At 41.9% G+C, this 17,022-nt stretch overlaps 1 protein-coding gene across 7 annotated transcripts in view; it reads right to left on the reverse strand.

Moving 5' to 3' along the window:
- Window positions 1-17,022, reverse strand: part of FGF12 (fibroblast growth factor 12) — a 621,973-nt gene that overhangs the window by 271,289 nt on the left and 333,662 nt on the right. Inside the window, exon 1 of one of the 7 annotated variants that reach the window (XM_077117890.1) lies at window positions 3,576-3,595. The exons of 5 other annotated variants lie outside the window; for them this stretch is intronic. Coding sequence is in view for 1 of the 2 variants with exons in the window: in XM_077117884.1 (XP_076973999.1) it covers window positions 1,874-2,072 (199 nt within the window). In the remaining variant the exon portion in view is untranslated. Of the gene's footprint in view, window positions 1-1,873; window positions 2,088-3,575; window positions 3,596-17,022 lie in introns of those variants that run through there. One more of the 7 variants, XM_077117884.1, reaches the window with a different exon arrangement.

Below are 17,022 nucleotides of genomic sequence, written 5' to 3' on the forward strand. Positions count from 1 at the left end.
GGGAAGCAAGAGTCATATCGAATTCAGAGCCTTGAAATTCTTTATACACTACATAAGCCCTGAGATCCCTGTGAAACAAATATAGGATTTTATTTTCCCTAATATTAATTATTTATTTTGTAGAGATAACTCTAGTTCTTTGCATAAATTGCTACTTTATGAAATAAGCAGGCTATATTAATTGGATGTAAAACAAGAGAGAATTAAGTAGATCCTGTCTTGGGTCACTACCAGATCATAATTATTTTTGTTTATTCCTGAAATTAACTATTGTATCACCATCACAAATTAAGAATTTAAAAAATGAGCCCACAGGGGTGGTGCGACAGTGGCTCAGTGGCAGAGTTCTCGCCTGCCATGCCAGAAACCCAGGTTCGATTCCCAGTGCCTCCCCACGCAAAAAAAAAAGAAAAAGAAAAAGAAAGAGATTTGTCAAAAATGAGCCCACGATGGCGTAAATAATCTCAAGAAAGACCAATCACAAATGAGGTAAGAAGTCTTCTCCACAAAACCTAATCCCAAATTTCTAAACTAAATCTAAACCCCTCATCCAGATTTTCTAAATGATTCCCCAATGAATCTAGTTCATGGGCCTCACTCTTGGAACCCAAGAGAACACCATAATCAGACGTGCAAAGCAGCTAACTAAGCCAGTCAACTAATCACAGAGCAGGCTGCTTTTTCAGACAATATTTCCTTTCAGTTGTCCACAGGATGTGTAACATATCTGCAGATTGCAGATGACCCTGCAGCCACACCCAGAAGGAACAACAATATCTGGTGGAAAAACAGGCCTCTACAATTTTGTTTTCATTCTTGCAAGCAGGAGAACTGGCCTGCCTTGAACTAGGGATATTCATGCTGAAACTCAAGATATCCAGTCCCTCTTCATAAACAGTACTTTATCATAGACCAACCATTTGGGTTTAGGGCCACAGAGGGAATCAGCTTCAAAAAGGCTAGACCATCAGAGTAGCTAATAATTCTGAAGTTTTCTTTACACAGTCAAACTGCAAATACTTTGCTGCTCCCTTACTGTCCCAAAAGTAAGTGAGTGTGCAGAGGATTAATGAGAAAAGCGTTTGGAAACCATGAGAGTGGTTGGAAAAATAGAATAGGGAAAAGGAGGTCTGTGGAAAAGGAAGTGAAAAGGGTATGTGGAAAAATGGGGACGTGAGAAATTGACTGAGATGTCTGAAAGATGTAATGCCCTGTTGCCGAAGAAAGAGTCAGTGAAAGAGAATTAAACTTATGTTCATCTAGTGTCTGGTAAGTGCCTATTATGTGCGAAGAACTATACTATTATACAGGATAAAGGAAGGAAGTTTGATATTTAGATCTTCAGAGTACTAAGCATGATGGTGGATGGATGGATGGATGGATGGATGGATGGATGGATGGATGGATGGATGGATTGATGGGCAGAAGGATAGACGTTTGGATGGGAATGAAAGAAAGAGAAGGAAGGAAAGAAGGGAGGAAGGAAGGAAGGAAGGAAGGAAGGAAGGAAGGAAGGAAGGAAGGAAGGAAGGAAGGAAGGAAGGAAGGAAGGATGGGAGGAAGGATGGATGGGAGGAAGAAAGAAAGGTAGGTGATCACTGTCCTCACGGACTCTACAGGCTATTTTGGACAAGGGACATTAACTCTCATCCTAATCAAATTCCAAAATCAAGGTAGAAAATGTTTTCCTGAATATGGGAAGAAAAGCTATTAACTGGCAGAGGGTGGTTGAAAGAGATGTTTGGAAATCAGGGGTAAAGAGAAATCAGAATGGAAAAGGGAAATCTTTTTCCACGGGTGCCCCCAGGTGCTTTGCGGAAGGGGAGAGAGGGTGTCAGCCTCTGGGGAGCCGATAGTCCGGGCTTCTACTGACCTGGTCTCCGCCTCACCGGCCTCTTGCGGCCGCTGCAGAAGCGCACTTTGCTGAACACCCCGAGGACGTGCCTCTCGCACAGGGAGCGCCCGTCTTTGCTGGGGCTGGAGCGGCGCTTGGAGGCCGACACCCGGTCGCTGTTGGACTCCCTCGCCTGCCGCTTCTGCCGGATCAAGGAGCTGGCTATCGCCGCAGCCATGGCTGCTGAGCGTGCGCCCCAGACCCCCGGCTCCGCTGCGCCTTCGGGAACGCACTCAGTCGGGGCGAGGGCAGAACCTCGGCGGCCCGAAGGGACAGGGCAGGCGGCCGGGAGGCAGTGCTAATATTCGAACAGGCCGCAGTACCGAAAACCCGGCGCCCACAAGGTTAGTCAGAGTCTGGGCAGTGGCAACAAAATGTGTGAAAATCCAGATGTAAACTTCCCTGACCGCTGGCGGCAGGGACGGGGCGGTCCCAAGCCTTGCTGCGAACTAGAGGCTTGCACCCCAAGGCGATCCGCGTCCAAAGGGCAGTGAGGAGTTTGGTCACACTGCGTTCGGGGTACCAAGTGGAAGGGGAAGACGAAATGTCCAAAATAACAAGCTGTGCCCCTGTTCGGTGAGGCGCAAGCGTTGTATGGTGTCCAAAGTATTTCTACACAAACATACATATAAAACCCGTTTAGAAAGCAGTGTCTGGACCGAGGCTGGTAGCGTATCCCCGGTAGAAAATACTAAAAAGTGAACAAAACGTTCCTCTAGAAAACAAGCCACCAACCGCAAGAGAGAAGGGTAGGAAGGCAGCAAATTAACTCCCTGCGGGCCGCAGTTCTGGAGATTAGGCGGTCGGTCCCGGCTGGGTGAAGTCTACAGAATGCATCGGACCGGCTGCGGTTCTCCAGGGTCCGGCAACCCGAGTTCTGGAATTCCGAGAAGCGCGAAGTGGGAGCGGTTAGCCAGAGTCGGGAAGGGGCGCCGAGAGTGGACAGCTGTTTCCAGCTGCGCTCAGCGCGACTCCCCGCCAGCAGCGCTGCAAAGAGAGCTAGAGGCAAGGGAGGTGGGAGGGAAGAGGGAAAGGGGGAAGGAAGGAGGGACGGAAGAAGGGATGGAGGGAGGGAGATCCTCAAGGGCCAAGCACCCTCCGGGAGAAACCCGGCAGAGGCGAGCACTGGGGATCCGCCGGGTCCCGAGAGCGGCGCTCTTTCTCTCTTTCCGTTTGCTTTCCGGCACGAGACCGGCACAGTTGGTGAGTATTTAGGGAATCTTAAATCTGGAATGACTCAGTAGTTTAAATAAGCCCCCTCAAAAGGCAGCAATGCCGAAGGTGTCCTCTTCAGCAGGGCACCTACACGCGTCTTTAACTGGAGCTCCCCGCCATGGTCGGTCAGGGACCGCCGCACCGAGCCAGTCTCGGCACCGGCTCAGAGGGAGCGAGGGAGGGAAGGGGCACCCTGGCGGGCTCGGGATCAGGTCATCGCCGCGCTGCCAGGGCCCCCCTCCCAGACTCGCGTGCCCCGGCAGTCGGCAGCTCACAGGCAGCAGATCAGATGGGAATTACCCGCCCGACGCAAGGCCGATCATTCAGTCCCGCTCGGCCCATCCCGACGGAGGAAGGAATTGACCGGCGCGCAGCGAACACCCGCGCGTCTGCTCGGGTGGGGCCGGGGCTTGCTGCGGGCGACGTCGGTTCGCGGCGGCTGCGGCTCCGGGCCTGAGCTACCCACCATGGTCTGGCGCCGGGGGCGCAGGTGGGGCCCCTAGGCCGCTCCGGACGACTGCGAGAGGCGGCTGAAAGTGCGACCCGGGCCCTCGAAGCCCGACACAGACTTGGGGGCCGGAGCTAAGAGGCAGGTGGGGGCAGCCGCCAACTCGCCCAACTTGCTGCGCGGGCGGCCACTCAGAGCCAAGGGCTCAGGGGGCGCCTCCCACCGGAGCGCCGCCGCCTCCCCAGATCCGGGAGGGGGCGCTCAGTGCTGAGTCCCATTCATGGGCTGAGGTTCTGGGCGCGCAGAGCCTCACCGGCTCCCTGGCGCCGCCGCCCCGCGGGCTCGCAGGCTTGAGCGCTACCCGCAGGAAACTCCAGGCGGAGGCGACCGCCACGGAGACGGCAGGTGGGACGGTGAGCTGGCGTTCTCTGGAGTTCCTCTTGCGCCTCTTGCCGACTCGCGGGAAAGCGTGCGAGCACCCAGGTGGGGCTGGGCTGGGAGGCGGGCTCCCGGAGCTCAGCGAAGCGCAGGGGAGCGCAGCGCGCTCGGGTCCTCCTCCCTTGATTGCGCCCTCTACTCGCAGACTCCGTCTCCTTCCTCCCTCTCCTCACCCCTCTTCCCCCCTCCTCCCCTCCTCCCCTCCTCCCCTCCTCCCCTCCTCCCCTCCTCCCCTCCCCCCTCCTTCCCTCCTCCCCTTCTCCCCTCCTCCCCTCCTCCCCGTCTTCTGTCTCTCCCCTTTTCTTCTCTCTACGCAATCCTACGTGATTGAGGTCTGGATGAGAAATTCTCAGAGGCAGAGCGAGGTAACTGCAGCTTGGGTCCGCTCTATCCAGTCCCTCCCCCAAGAGAAAACACAACTACAGACTGGTTAATCGACACTGTGTGCATAAAAGAATGAGTTAGGGGTCGGGGTCCCGAGAGAACACGATCCACACTCTTTCCAGTAAGCTGGAGCACCGTAGAATTCTCTGGTTTGGAAAGAAGGCAGTGGACACTGGAGAAAGTAGCAGTGGTCTCTTAGGCCCTCATGTTGGACCCCACTTTCAGCTCATTTTGAAATAGGGGAAAATGTTGGAACCCAGATTTCTTGGTGCTTTCTGTAATGATCCAAAGCACACTAGGTCTCTACAAAGGACTGAGTGCCCTGCACAGAAGGGGGAATGAGGTTTGGTTGGGAAGGTGACTTGGGCAAGGGCAGTCGATAACCAGCTTTAGAGTGCAATTAGGTCTCTAGAAGTGCTTGTGTTAACAGCTGGATCTTGTGGAAAGCTCAGCAGAGGAGACAATTTACAATCAAAGTTAAAAAGCAGCATGAAGGATTTCCTTAATGCAAAAGGTATAACCACTTTCATTCATGCCAAGGTATGGGAGTGACTAATAGTTATATTTACAATTGATTGCAATCAGTTGTCTTCAAACATCCCTAACCCCTCCTTATTCACAGTCATATCTCTGAGCATCTTGGCTAATGCCCAAAAAATGGGTGATAAAGGATTAAACAGGTGATTTAAAGCAGAGACAGGTGTGGGCTGGATACACCCTACTAGAGCGCAAAAAAAGAAAAAGAAAATGCAGGTCCAGGAAGCTACTGAAAATGAATGTGGGATCCATTCTCGGTAGCTCAGTAGCCACAAAACTGTGGACTTAGCCTAGATTCACTTGGGCAATGAGAAGGATTGAAGTATATGAGGTTATATGGTTTAAACACTGTGTCTGGGGGCCTGGAGCTTCCAGGCTGCCAGCTGGAAAAAGCAGTCTCAGAGGGTGGCAGACAGGGGCTCATGGAGAAGACAGCTGGGAGGAGAATGAAACAGGCAAGGGGCCCCAGGGGAGAGGGGAATCCCAATTGTCAATGGGGACACACACATCCCCTGCAGCAGTTCAGTGTAGCTGAATGAGGATAAGAGATTCATTCTCCGGATTGTAACAAAACATAAAAAGACAAGTGAAAAAGCTATATAGATAAAAATAGATTGGTACATTTCTTTTTTTCTCCAAAAGTGAAGCAGAACACGTTTTCTAAAGCACATCTAGATAAGGGAAGGGGGGTTAGTGACCAATATAGGTATATGAAATAGGGAAACGTCCACATTTCACAAATAAAATTATTTTCCTTCACCCCAAAGACTTGTCTCATTGTTGAGCAAGGCAGGCAAGAAAGCACTGGCTGGATTTGAGGACTTCCTTTTTCAAGGAAAAGGAAGAAACAGAAAGGTCAGCTAAGGGTCGGTATGCAGAGAAATAGCCAAGAGCAATATAAGGAGGCCTTGAGGAAATCATTGCTAAACTCTGAGTCTGTTTTCTCATCCTCAGAATAGTGATAATCATTCCCATCTACCTCACAGAACTGAATATGTATGTGTAAGCACTTTGAAAACTGGAAAATGCCAATTGAGTAGAACGGATGATGACAGCGTTTATTTTTTTCAAAGAATATGCATCAGATTCACCTCAGGTGCTTGTTAAAAATACAGATTCCTCGTGGTTCCTCAAAACTTTCTGGGTAGAGCCCAGGAATTTGAATTATTAGCAAGTTCTCCAGGTTTCACATAGATAATACTAGAAAGGAGAAGTAAACCCAGAATCTCAAAATCTGGCACAATTCCCCAATATTGCAGTCCTATGCCCCGCCCCCCCCGGCCACAAAAATTAAAAAAAGGCCTGAAAAGAGAATGTGTGTTCTCTAATGTTTGAGCATTGCTGACTTTTATCCCTGGGTTTATGGGAAATGAAGATGTTTTGATGTAGAAGATAACCATTGTAGAAACAGGATGGAAATGGGTGACGGTGACAGAGATTAAAAAGCAGATATTAGGTGCTACTTGATATTCTCCTCTCTGTCTTGACATGACAGAATCAAGTTAGGCACTTAAAAACAAAAGCAATAAATACCAGCTTTCTCAGAGAGATATTATTTCTGTCTTCAGATCTCTATGAAAAAAAATGTGGAGTTTTTTATTTGATCAGAAAATAAAGACTTAACCTTTTTCCTTGCACTACTGAAGCTATTCTTAGTTTTTTTTTTTTTAACTGTTTAGCCCCTTGAGTCATCACCCCCTTCATTTACTCCATTTTTCCAGAGAAAAGAAGAGACAGATTGAGAGACATTTGAGAAATTATTTAGGACCTAAGTACATGACTGTTCAGCTTGGAAATAATACTTAAATTCATCCTTTGCTATCCAGAAATTCATAGTTTTCCTACTTGGGCCACTAAATCTCATAAATTTCCTCCTCAACTACTAGAACAACTCTGATATCTTAGAATTTGGGGATCAGAAATGAAATTTAATCAACTTTCTGGTGATTTAAGTAAAACAACTAGACACTTTAAAGAATATCTCAGGAATAATAATACCTTAATTTTTCATCCATTTTTCTTGAACAACTTGAGAATTTCCCTTTACAATTTTGAAGACATCATGAGTAGAAGTAGTCTGAATTACTTTGGAGAAAGATGCCAGATATACATTAAAGAGATAATTATATTGTTATATTTATCATTCTGACCTCCAGTAAAACAGGTTAAACATGGGCAGTTTTAATCATCTCCATTTTTAGGAAGAAAACCACACAGTTAATAGTCTTTCCTTAATTTTTAGGTCAAGTCTTTCAATTCCCAAATTAAAATGTTAGGATTATTGCATTCATTCACTTTATATTGAGCACAGATTGCATCCAGGGCTATGTGTTAATTACCAGGGGAACTCTATACATCTTTACATTCTCCCTACATTCCACAAGCTTTCAGTTAATGCTATCGTGGTCTTACTTGGCTCTTGCCTAATAATGCACTATCTACATGCTCCTTGGCAAGTCAGTCAACCAGTTTATCCGCAAAATAAATTAGTAGTAATGACACTAGCAGTACCTTCCTCTCTAGGCTGCTTGCAAGGCCCAAAGAGGGTGTGATCACATAAAGTACAAGCATAAACATGCTGTCATTAAACATCCATTTAATTCAGCTCCCTGCTATAAAATCCAGGATTCCCAAAACAGGAAAATATACCTTGTGATTCATACTCATAATCATTTACTCCTGGATACGATGGATTTAATGAAGGCTGGAAACCTACTTGAAGTGAATGATTACTCTTGACTTGGTAATGGCAAACAGAATTTTCATTAGTGGAATATTGTCAATAGCCTTGTCTGTTGGAACACAAAGGAGTCCAGCTCTACTCATATATCATCCTGTCCTGAAAACAGGCCCCTGACTCAACGCTTGGTGAATATATGCACCCATCAGGTTCTGCCACAGCAAGGAAGCCTCGTGTACAGAAGAAGATCTTATCTTCATGACTTTTACCCCATACAGTAGCTGCACTTGCCTTTGCTTTTTTCTGCCAAATTCTTAGTTAAGAAAAATGCTAGTGAAAGTAAAATGAATAATGACTTTCTAATAATTTGTGGAATTCTTTAATACAATATAATTCATTTATGGTGCTTTATTCAACAATTGAATTACTACATACTATGTGCCTATGTGGTTTTGGAAACTTCTTCCAACCAGAGAGAGAATAGGTTTAATGCTAAATAGGTTTTATGACACACATAAAGAGAGGCATCTTCACTATACAAGTAGAAAAAGTATCAATGTTTTGCAGAATGCCTATTTTGATAAGATATAACTAGCATGTGACCAATTCTAAGCACCTGGCTCTATTCTAAGGACATAGCAATATTGACACATTGAATCCTTAGGACTACCCTGTAAATTGGGTTCTGTCCTTACCTACATTTTATAAATGAAGAAACTAGGGCATAGAGTGGTTAAACAAACAAGGTCGCCCTGCTAACAACCGGTAGAATTCAGATTCACATCCATGTAATTTATTTCCAGAGCTTTCCTTTCAACTTCCCGGCTATATTTCATGTCAATAAAAATACAACACCATGAATAATGATAATCATGTAATAAAAAAATAGAATAATAATATAATTATTTTACATTTACATAGCACTTTATTATTTGGAAGTCATCTTTCCATGTATCATCTCACTGAGACTCACAATAACCTTGTAAGGAAAGTTTAAGAAGATAATAATAACTCGATTTTATGGACATATCTCCCAAGGTCACACAACAGATGAGTGGAGACCTATAACTTTTATCCAGACCTTTTGACCTCAGTATCTTTCATGTCCTAAGGTCACAAAAAGACAAAAATGGGAATGTCAAATGTCCTTTCAATTGACTAGCCTTTATGGCTCCCCTAGCAGGGTTCTGTGAATGACCTTAAAGAGATTATTCGTGCTGGAATGGAGGAAGGAAACAGCTGTCCCAAATCCTCTCCCTCTGTAGCATCTACCTCTCTCAAACCCAGGACGGTAAGGTAGTGACTTCACCACTCATAACCATGAAAGTGCATTTTGTTCCCTGAGATTCTTCTTGGATTGTGAACTCAAAACACTCTACTGTAAATTCAATAATTCAAATTGAGCTTCATAGGGAAACTAAATCAAAACAAAATTTAAAGAAATGTATAAGGGGATGAATTCACATTCCTTCCATTCTCATTCTTAAAAAAATTTACATTTGTGTGGCTGTTACTACTTAGAAGGTTGGCACGTGGTTATTTTCCTTCCCAGCTGATTGAAGATATTAGAAGAGCTGCCTCAACACAGTCTCCATCCTTTTAGCCCTTCTCTAATTTCCTCTGTCACTAATCCAGTTACACTTCTTCCTTCTAGAAAAGAAACATTGCAGAGGATCCCCATTAAAATGTAAATCCATAAGGAGAGTGACCTCATCTACTTTGTTTAATTTCCTATCTCCAGTGCCCGAAATATTTTTTAGCACATAGCAAGTACTCAATAATACTTTAAAAAATGAACTAATGAATTAATCCATCCATCTGTTAATCCCATTTTTTAAATTTTTATTGTAGTAACATATATATAACTCAAAATTTCCCGTTTTAGCCATTTTCAAGTGTACAATTCAGTGATATTAATTGCATTCAAAATACTGTGTTACCCTAACCAACATAATTACCCTAATTTTTTCACCACCTCAAACAGACTGTGCTTCTATTAAGCAACAACTCCCCCACCCCTCTCCCACCAGCCCCTGGTCACCTTTAATCTACTATCACTCTCTATGAAATTTCTTTATTCTAGGTATTTCTTATGAGTGAGATAAGAAAAATTTTGTCTTTTTGTGCCTGGCTTATTTTACGTAACATGATATCTTCAAGATTCATCCATGTTGTAGCATTCACTCCCTTTTACAGCTGATAATATTCCATAGTGTGTATGTACCACATTTGTTTATCCATTCATCTATTTATGGAAAATGGGGTTGTTTCTACCTTTTGGTTATTGTGAATATAATTGCTATAAACACTGGTGTATAAATGTCTATTTGAGAGCCTGTTTTCAATTCTTTGGGGTATATACCTAGAAATAGGATTGCCAGGTCATATGGTAATTCTAGGTTCAATTTTTTGAGGAATCGCCAAACTGATATCCACATTGGCTGCACCATTTTACAAAGCCACCAACAACGTATAAGGGCTCTAATTTTTCCACATCCTCACCAACACTTGTTATGTTTTTTTTTTTTCCAATAACTTAAAGGGTGTGAAGTGGTATTTCACTATGGTTTTGACTTCCAATTCCCTAATCAGTGATGTTGAGCATCTTTTCATGTGCTTATTGGCCATTTGTATATCTTCACTGCAAAAATGTCTCATTGACCCTTTTTTTTTTTTTAAGTCAAACAGATATATCTTCACTGCAAAAATGTCTCATTGACCCTTTGTTTTTTTTTTAAGTCAAACAGATATACAGATCATCCTATAAGAAGACTGGAACATTTACTCTCACCCCAGGAAACAAAATCAGCCAAATCAAGGATGGTCTCCACATCTTCAAGTTGAGTATTTTACTTGATCAGCCCCCCCAAATGCACTGCTTAAATTCAATCGTGAAAGTAAGGGAGTATAACAATAAGGAAAACAGATACCTACACCCATCAAATAGAGTGACTAGCCAATTCTATGGTCTCAAAATATGCTTAAAATGACCTTAAATGGTTTGATAATCCTAGTATCGTGCTGTCACCCATCTTTATTGAGCTGCTTTCTCCATGGACCACTTCTAGATGTGCTCATTTCTGATTTTAGGTCCCAAATTTTCAGGGAATGGATCTTGTTGAAATAGCAGTCTCTTACAGCACCCCACACATGAGTGACACTGAAAATATATTATTAAAATCATAATAAATCCATATTTGTGTCCTCTGCATGTACATAGCACTGGGCACTGTGAAGATAGCAATTAGTGAGAGACCCCACTGATCCCGTGTTTGTAGGCATTTGATACTAAGTAAAATTTGATCATAATTGAAATACATAAAAAAGAAAACTGTTATGGGATCAAATGGTAATCTAGGCGAGGTGATCCATCAGGTCATTTCTAGTCCTAAGTTTCTAGAATTATTTAAAAATATGGGCAGTCAAAAAAAGGATGCTTTTGAAAGTAAGCAATTTTTACAAGTTACCTGTCCATGCCTAAGTTTATCTCCCTGTAAAATGTGGTGTCTACTATATATATGACCTAGATTAGCTAAAATAATACATTGAAAAGAAAGCACTGATTTTTGGAACCAGGAGAAGTATGAATGAATGAACGAATGAATGCATAAGGGAAAAAATGTAAATACATCTTTCTTCTAAATATCTCTAAGTTACGGTGGGCCATGGTGGCTCAGCAGGCAGAGTTCTCGCCTGCCACGCTGGAGACCCAGGTTCAATTCCAGGTGCCTGCCCATGCAAAAAATAAATAAATACATATCTCTAAGTTAGCTTTGTTAGGCTAAGCAAACAGCTCAAAATAAAAATAAAAAATAGCTGAGGAGATTCCTTCAAGAATACTAGACAGGCAAATAAGAAAGCTTTTAAGAATTCTAGGGTAGTAGATGAAAGCATTTAGTAAATTTCTAAGTCATTCACTTAATCATTTTCACAAAAAACTATATTCCCCTGTGTCTATTGTTTGCCCTCCAGCCTATGTGACAAAGAATCAAGGGAACATTTGTGTAGATGGCTGTGTGTGTATGAAATTCAATGGCTTAAGCCAAAATATATAGATAGATATAAATGAATACACATTACAGTGCTCAGATATCCAAAAAAGGAAAGATAAGATGGTTGTATAAAGTTATCTCTTTAGACAGTATTTGCAGCAGGAAGGAACAACAGTATTTTTGCAATGTTTTAGACAGGATGTTAGTATTTAAACTTAGTATTATTTAGAAGGGATCTCGTGAGGTTATTAACCCATTCTAAATAATTTATACATGTTGTAATAAGCCAGAGACCATGAGAAAAGATACTTCTTTAAAAATAAGCTAGAAAATTGTCTCCTGGGTGGTTGAATGTGTTAAGAGCACAGCTGTGGAGAAAGGGCACACACCTTTCTCTTTAGTAGTTCTTCCTCTGGTTCCTAAAAAGGGGCAACTCAAGGAAATGGCCATTGCTGATCTTAAGCAGATCAGTAACAGAAGCATTTATTATTTGCTAAGGATAAAATCCCGGAAAAGAATGTTGACTTCATGGTAAGAAAAGTGGAATTCATCACAAAATAACATTTTAAATAAGGTCTGTATATAAGATGAGACACATTCAGGGACAAGAACCACAATTTAAAAATTTTGTTCCTTTTAGGATCCAGTGTAGCATTTTGAATATAGTAGGTACACTGTGAAACTGTGTTGATTTAATTTTGACTTGAAAATAATAAATGTTCATGGTAAGATCAATCTCAAGTTTTGATCTATACCAAGCCTTTATTAACAGTGGCATCACCTTCAGTCACAAATGGCATCATTTAAGTAATGTCTTTACTGAAAAAGAAACTGATTTCTGGTAAATACGGTGAAAACACATGCTCTTAATCTGGGTAGAGGTTTCCCTTATACCCTTTTCTACATCTAGCAGGCACACAGAACTCCCATTTTCTGATGATGCTATCCTGTTGAAATCATAGGTTTAAAGCCAACCATTCTAGGAAAGGGGAAGGTTTCTTCCCTAAAGGGAGTAGAAAGTCACAGCTACAGGCATCAAATAAAAATGGGACACGGATTTTGAGTAATCCATTCAGTCAGTTATTCTGACTGTCGGGGAAAGAGATAATTTACAAAACAGAATCAGGTCAGAAACTAGGCAGGAAAACATTATAGTGGTTGTAAGGGATCGGCCCTGGGACTGCTGACTCCAGCTAGTGTCCGTATCAAGTTAACTAGATGTTAGTTCTCAATTACTCTCCATGTTGTACTTGCCTTTATTATACTTGGCCTTCAGTAAAGTCATATATTAATGTTCCTGCCAAGTCTCTCTTTTACTGCCTATAATTAATGGGAAAGTTTTATGTCAATGCTTAGATCAAGAGCCATCTAATCCATGGCACCATGGAAATAACAGACATAATTAGTGAGAGTCTCCAAGGTGTACCTGTGGGATGAATTAATCCTCACTATGAAATTTCTCCTGCATTTCCAGCTATGGGGGAGTCACAACTTGATTTTAGTCAAGGAGTGGGTTTTCCTTACAGAGAATCCTTATAATTTCCAGAAAATCTTATGCCTTTTAGTTTGAACTATGCACAAACACCAAGTGAAAATTCTTTGTTCCAAGTATAGGTTAAATGGGTATTAAAGAAAGGAAGATATGGTGGTTTGGAGCTACGTACTCTAGAAAAACATTCTTAAAACTTAATCCACTCCTGTGAATATGAGCCCATTGTAAGTATGACCTTTCTCTGAGATTACTTCAATTAAAGTATGACTCAACTGAATCAGGATGGGTCTTAATCCTATTACTAGAGTCCTTTATATGCAGAATGAAATTCAGACAGAGAGAGGGAAAGCCACAGAGAGAGCAGCCAGAAGCTGAACATCTACCAAACCCAAAAAAGAAGGGAAAGGACACCAGGTGCCTTTCCCCATGAGAGAGTAATCCAGTACCAAAGACCACCATCTGCCAGTCTTCAAGAAGAAAGCATCGCCTTGATGAAGCTTTGATTTGGACATCTAGCCTCAAAACCATAAGCCAATAAACTCCAATGGTTTAAGCCAACCCTTTGCATGGTATTTGTTTGAGAAGCCAAGGAAATTAAAACAGTAGGGGTAAGAAAGAAAGGGGAAACTAAGATTTAGTAGGTGCCTGCAATGAACCGGACATAGTTCTGGACACTAAGTAGAGGTTATTTGACTGAATCCTCACAATATACCTATAAGGCAGCTATTGTTATCCACGTGTTATGATGAGGAAATTGAAAATCAGCAAGGTTAATTAATTGTCTGACATACAGGTCAGGTCCAGAACTCTAATCTAATTTATCTAACTTCAAATCCGAAGGTCTCTTCAAGATCATTTTTAGAAGATGAATCCACCAAATGAAGTTATAAGGGAACCATTTATACTCCTGAAATGTTACAAAATTTAAGATAGCCTACAATTTAAGGTCTAAGCCAGAGATGTCCATACTATTTCTTTGTTGGTAACCAAGGCCCCATAACTAGGGCCAAGGAAAGAAAAATTGAGTAAAGTAATAGCTATCTTCAAATGTCTGAAGAGCCTTTATTGAAAAGAAAAATAGATATTCTGTGTGGCTCCAAGGCAATTGGGATTCAAGAAAGTATTTATATATACAGAAGCATAAACCAGCAATGGAATAAACTATTTCAAAACAGTATGAGCCCCATCAACAGAGACATTCAAGTCAAGACCAGAGAAACACTGCAGGGCGCTAAAAGCTGAGATGGATAGTCTGTAAATGGTTACATTCAGCATCGCTGGGATGGAGAATCAAAATCATATTAGGTTCATGCAAGGTAATACTTGAGAAAACTTTTTTTTAAGTAAAAGAGATTAAAAAAATAAGTAAGGGATGAATGAATAGTGAAACTGAATTCTGGGTTAAAAAGAACAATAGGATGGAGCAAGGACATAGTCAAGATGAACATATCAAGACTAACCATATAAAGAAAGTAAAGGATTAGACAAAGATTCTAAACTTTGTATTGTAAAGGCTGGTGCAGTTGATTAAAGGAAATGTTCTTTAGTGAACATTTGAAAGGTTAAAGATGATGTCTCTCTGAGTTGTGGCATACTAAAGTAAAGAAAAGAAAACTTATGAACCTACTAAACTGTAACTGGGGAAAGCTCCCCAGGAAATGCCAATGTAAAAAGTCCTTAGGACCTGTGGGACATTATGTGATGAAAATAAACTGGAAATAAAAGAACAAATATTGCATGGTCTCATTCAGAAAATACTTATAAGAAAATCGGGCCTAGATTGTAAAGCCTTATAGCAGTCACATTTAGTCCTGAACTGTAGTGGTTATTTCTAGATTTTGAGATGCTGGGCTATGTATGTATGACCCGGTATTCCCCTGGAACTTTGGGTACCCGTGTAACATATAAGACTCAGAGTAGGAGTACTGCAGTTCTGAAAGTCAACTTTGCTACATATACAACTGTTAAATAAACTGAAGAAAAGATCAGACTTCAATTAGAGATAAGAATGAAGCCAGTCAGGTCAGGACTAAGGTAGATCAGAATATAGGGGTAAGGAGGGCATTATTTGTATTTTAGATCCTCACCTACTTTGGTCTATGAGACCAAAGGAAAAGAGGTTTATTCTGTGCAGAGCCTAATTTTTCTGCAGCACATAATCTAACCCAACCTATATGGATAGATCATTTAAACAACCCAAACATGTGGAGCCCAGAATGGGAATGATGGCTTATAATTTTGTATAGTTTAATGTAATGCCCACATACATCTCAGTGTATGTTGAGCAGATAATTAAAGAGTATTGGCAATGTTCCCTGAGGGACAGGAGAAAAAATTTGGAACTATTAACCTTTATCACAGAAAACCCCACTACTATCTCAAACATTAAGGACACCCAAGAAAATAGGCCAAGCCCTTAATCCTGAGGCTTGCTCTTGTGAAGCTTATTTATGTAGCAGAGAAGCTTAGCCTACCTATAGTTATGCCTAAGAGTTACTTCCAGATACCTCCTTCGTCGCTCAGATGTGGCCTCTCCCTCTCTAAGCCCAAGACTGCAAGTGAAATCATTACCCTCCCCACTAAGTGGAACATGACACCCAGGAGTGAAAGTCTCCCTGGCAACATAGATATGACTCCCAGGGATGAAACTGCCCCTGGCACCATGGGATTGACAATGTCTTCCTGACCAAAAGGGGGAAAAGAATTGTAACAAATAAGGAATCATAGCTGAGAGAGTTCAAATAAAGTCAAGAGACTACATGGAGGCTACTTGTATTAGTCAGGGCTCTCTAGAGAAACAGAATTAACATGGGATATCTGTAAATATGAGATTTATAAAGGTGTCTCATGCAGTTGTGGGAATGGAAGAGTCCAAAATCCATAAGGCGGGCTGTGAAGCTGGCAGCTCTGATGAAGGGTCTGGACAAACCACAGGAGGGGCTCGTTGACTAAAGAAGCAGTGAAAAAGTCTATCTTCTCCTTCAAAAGTTTTCAACTAATTGGATCATCTCACTTGTGGGAGAAATGCCTTTGTTATGTGATTTCTTTGTGGTTTGATATAATCAGCCACAGATGCAATCAACTGACTGATGACTTACAGCCTTCCAGTTTATCAACCAACCACAAAATATCCTTGCAGCAATGGTCAGGCCAGTGCTTGCCTGATCAAACAATTAGGCATCATCACTTGGCCAAGTTGACACCAGAATCTAACCATCACACTACTGTTATGCAAGCTTCAGCTTGTATTGCTATTTACCATGGTTTGCCAGATGTCAACCAAAACCTTTCCTGCCAACCCTAAAAAACATCTAGGACTTTATCTGAGATTCTATAAAGGTTCCATGACCCATGATTACTTTCCAGAGACCTACAACCTCCTGTTGGGTTCCTAGTCCAGACAAGTCCTGAAACCCAGAGGAACCAGCCTATCTAGAACATCAACGAGTTCCATCCCCCTATCCAGTACTATTGATGGCCCTTTCCAAAATGAAGAAATTAGAATGGGCATAGCCCAAATACCCCTAAAGACTGGGAGAAAGATCAAAAGAGAAGGTGGAGTTATAACAGAGAATATAGGATTTAACCAATAAGTATGACTCCTGATTCATTATACTCATATTTCTTTTACTCTCTAGTGTCTTGGAGCAGCTAAAAGTAAAACCTAAAATTGTGGAATTGCAATCCATACCAAACTCTGAAATCTGTTCTACAACTAATTTTTGCGATATGCTTTGAAGTTTATTGCTTTTTTGCATATATGTTATTCTTCACAATCAAAAAAGAAATAGCCCTTATGGAGAGATACCAATGCAAATTCTGTGGTGAATGGTCTAAATTTCTGCGTAGGAAAGACCCCACCCTGAGTTTAAAAGACCTCAAAGTAACCACAAACTGATGGACTTGAAGGTGAACACAAAACCAAAGGAAAATAGGACAAAA

This window comes from Tamandua tetradactyla, chromosome 10, assembly GCF_023851605.1.
Source record: "Tamandua tetradactyla isolate mTamTet1 chromosome 10, mTamTet1.pri, whole genome shotgun sequence".
Lineage (NCBI taxonomy): Eukaryota > Metazoa > Chordata > Mammalia > Pilosa > Myrmecophagidae > Tamandua > Tamandua tetradactyla.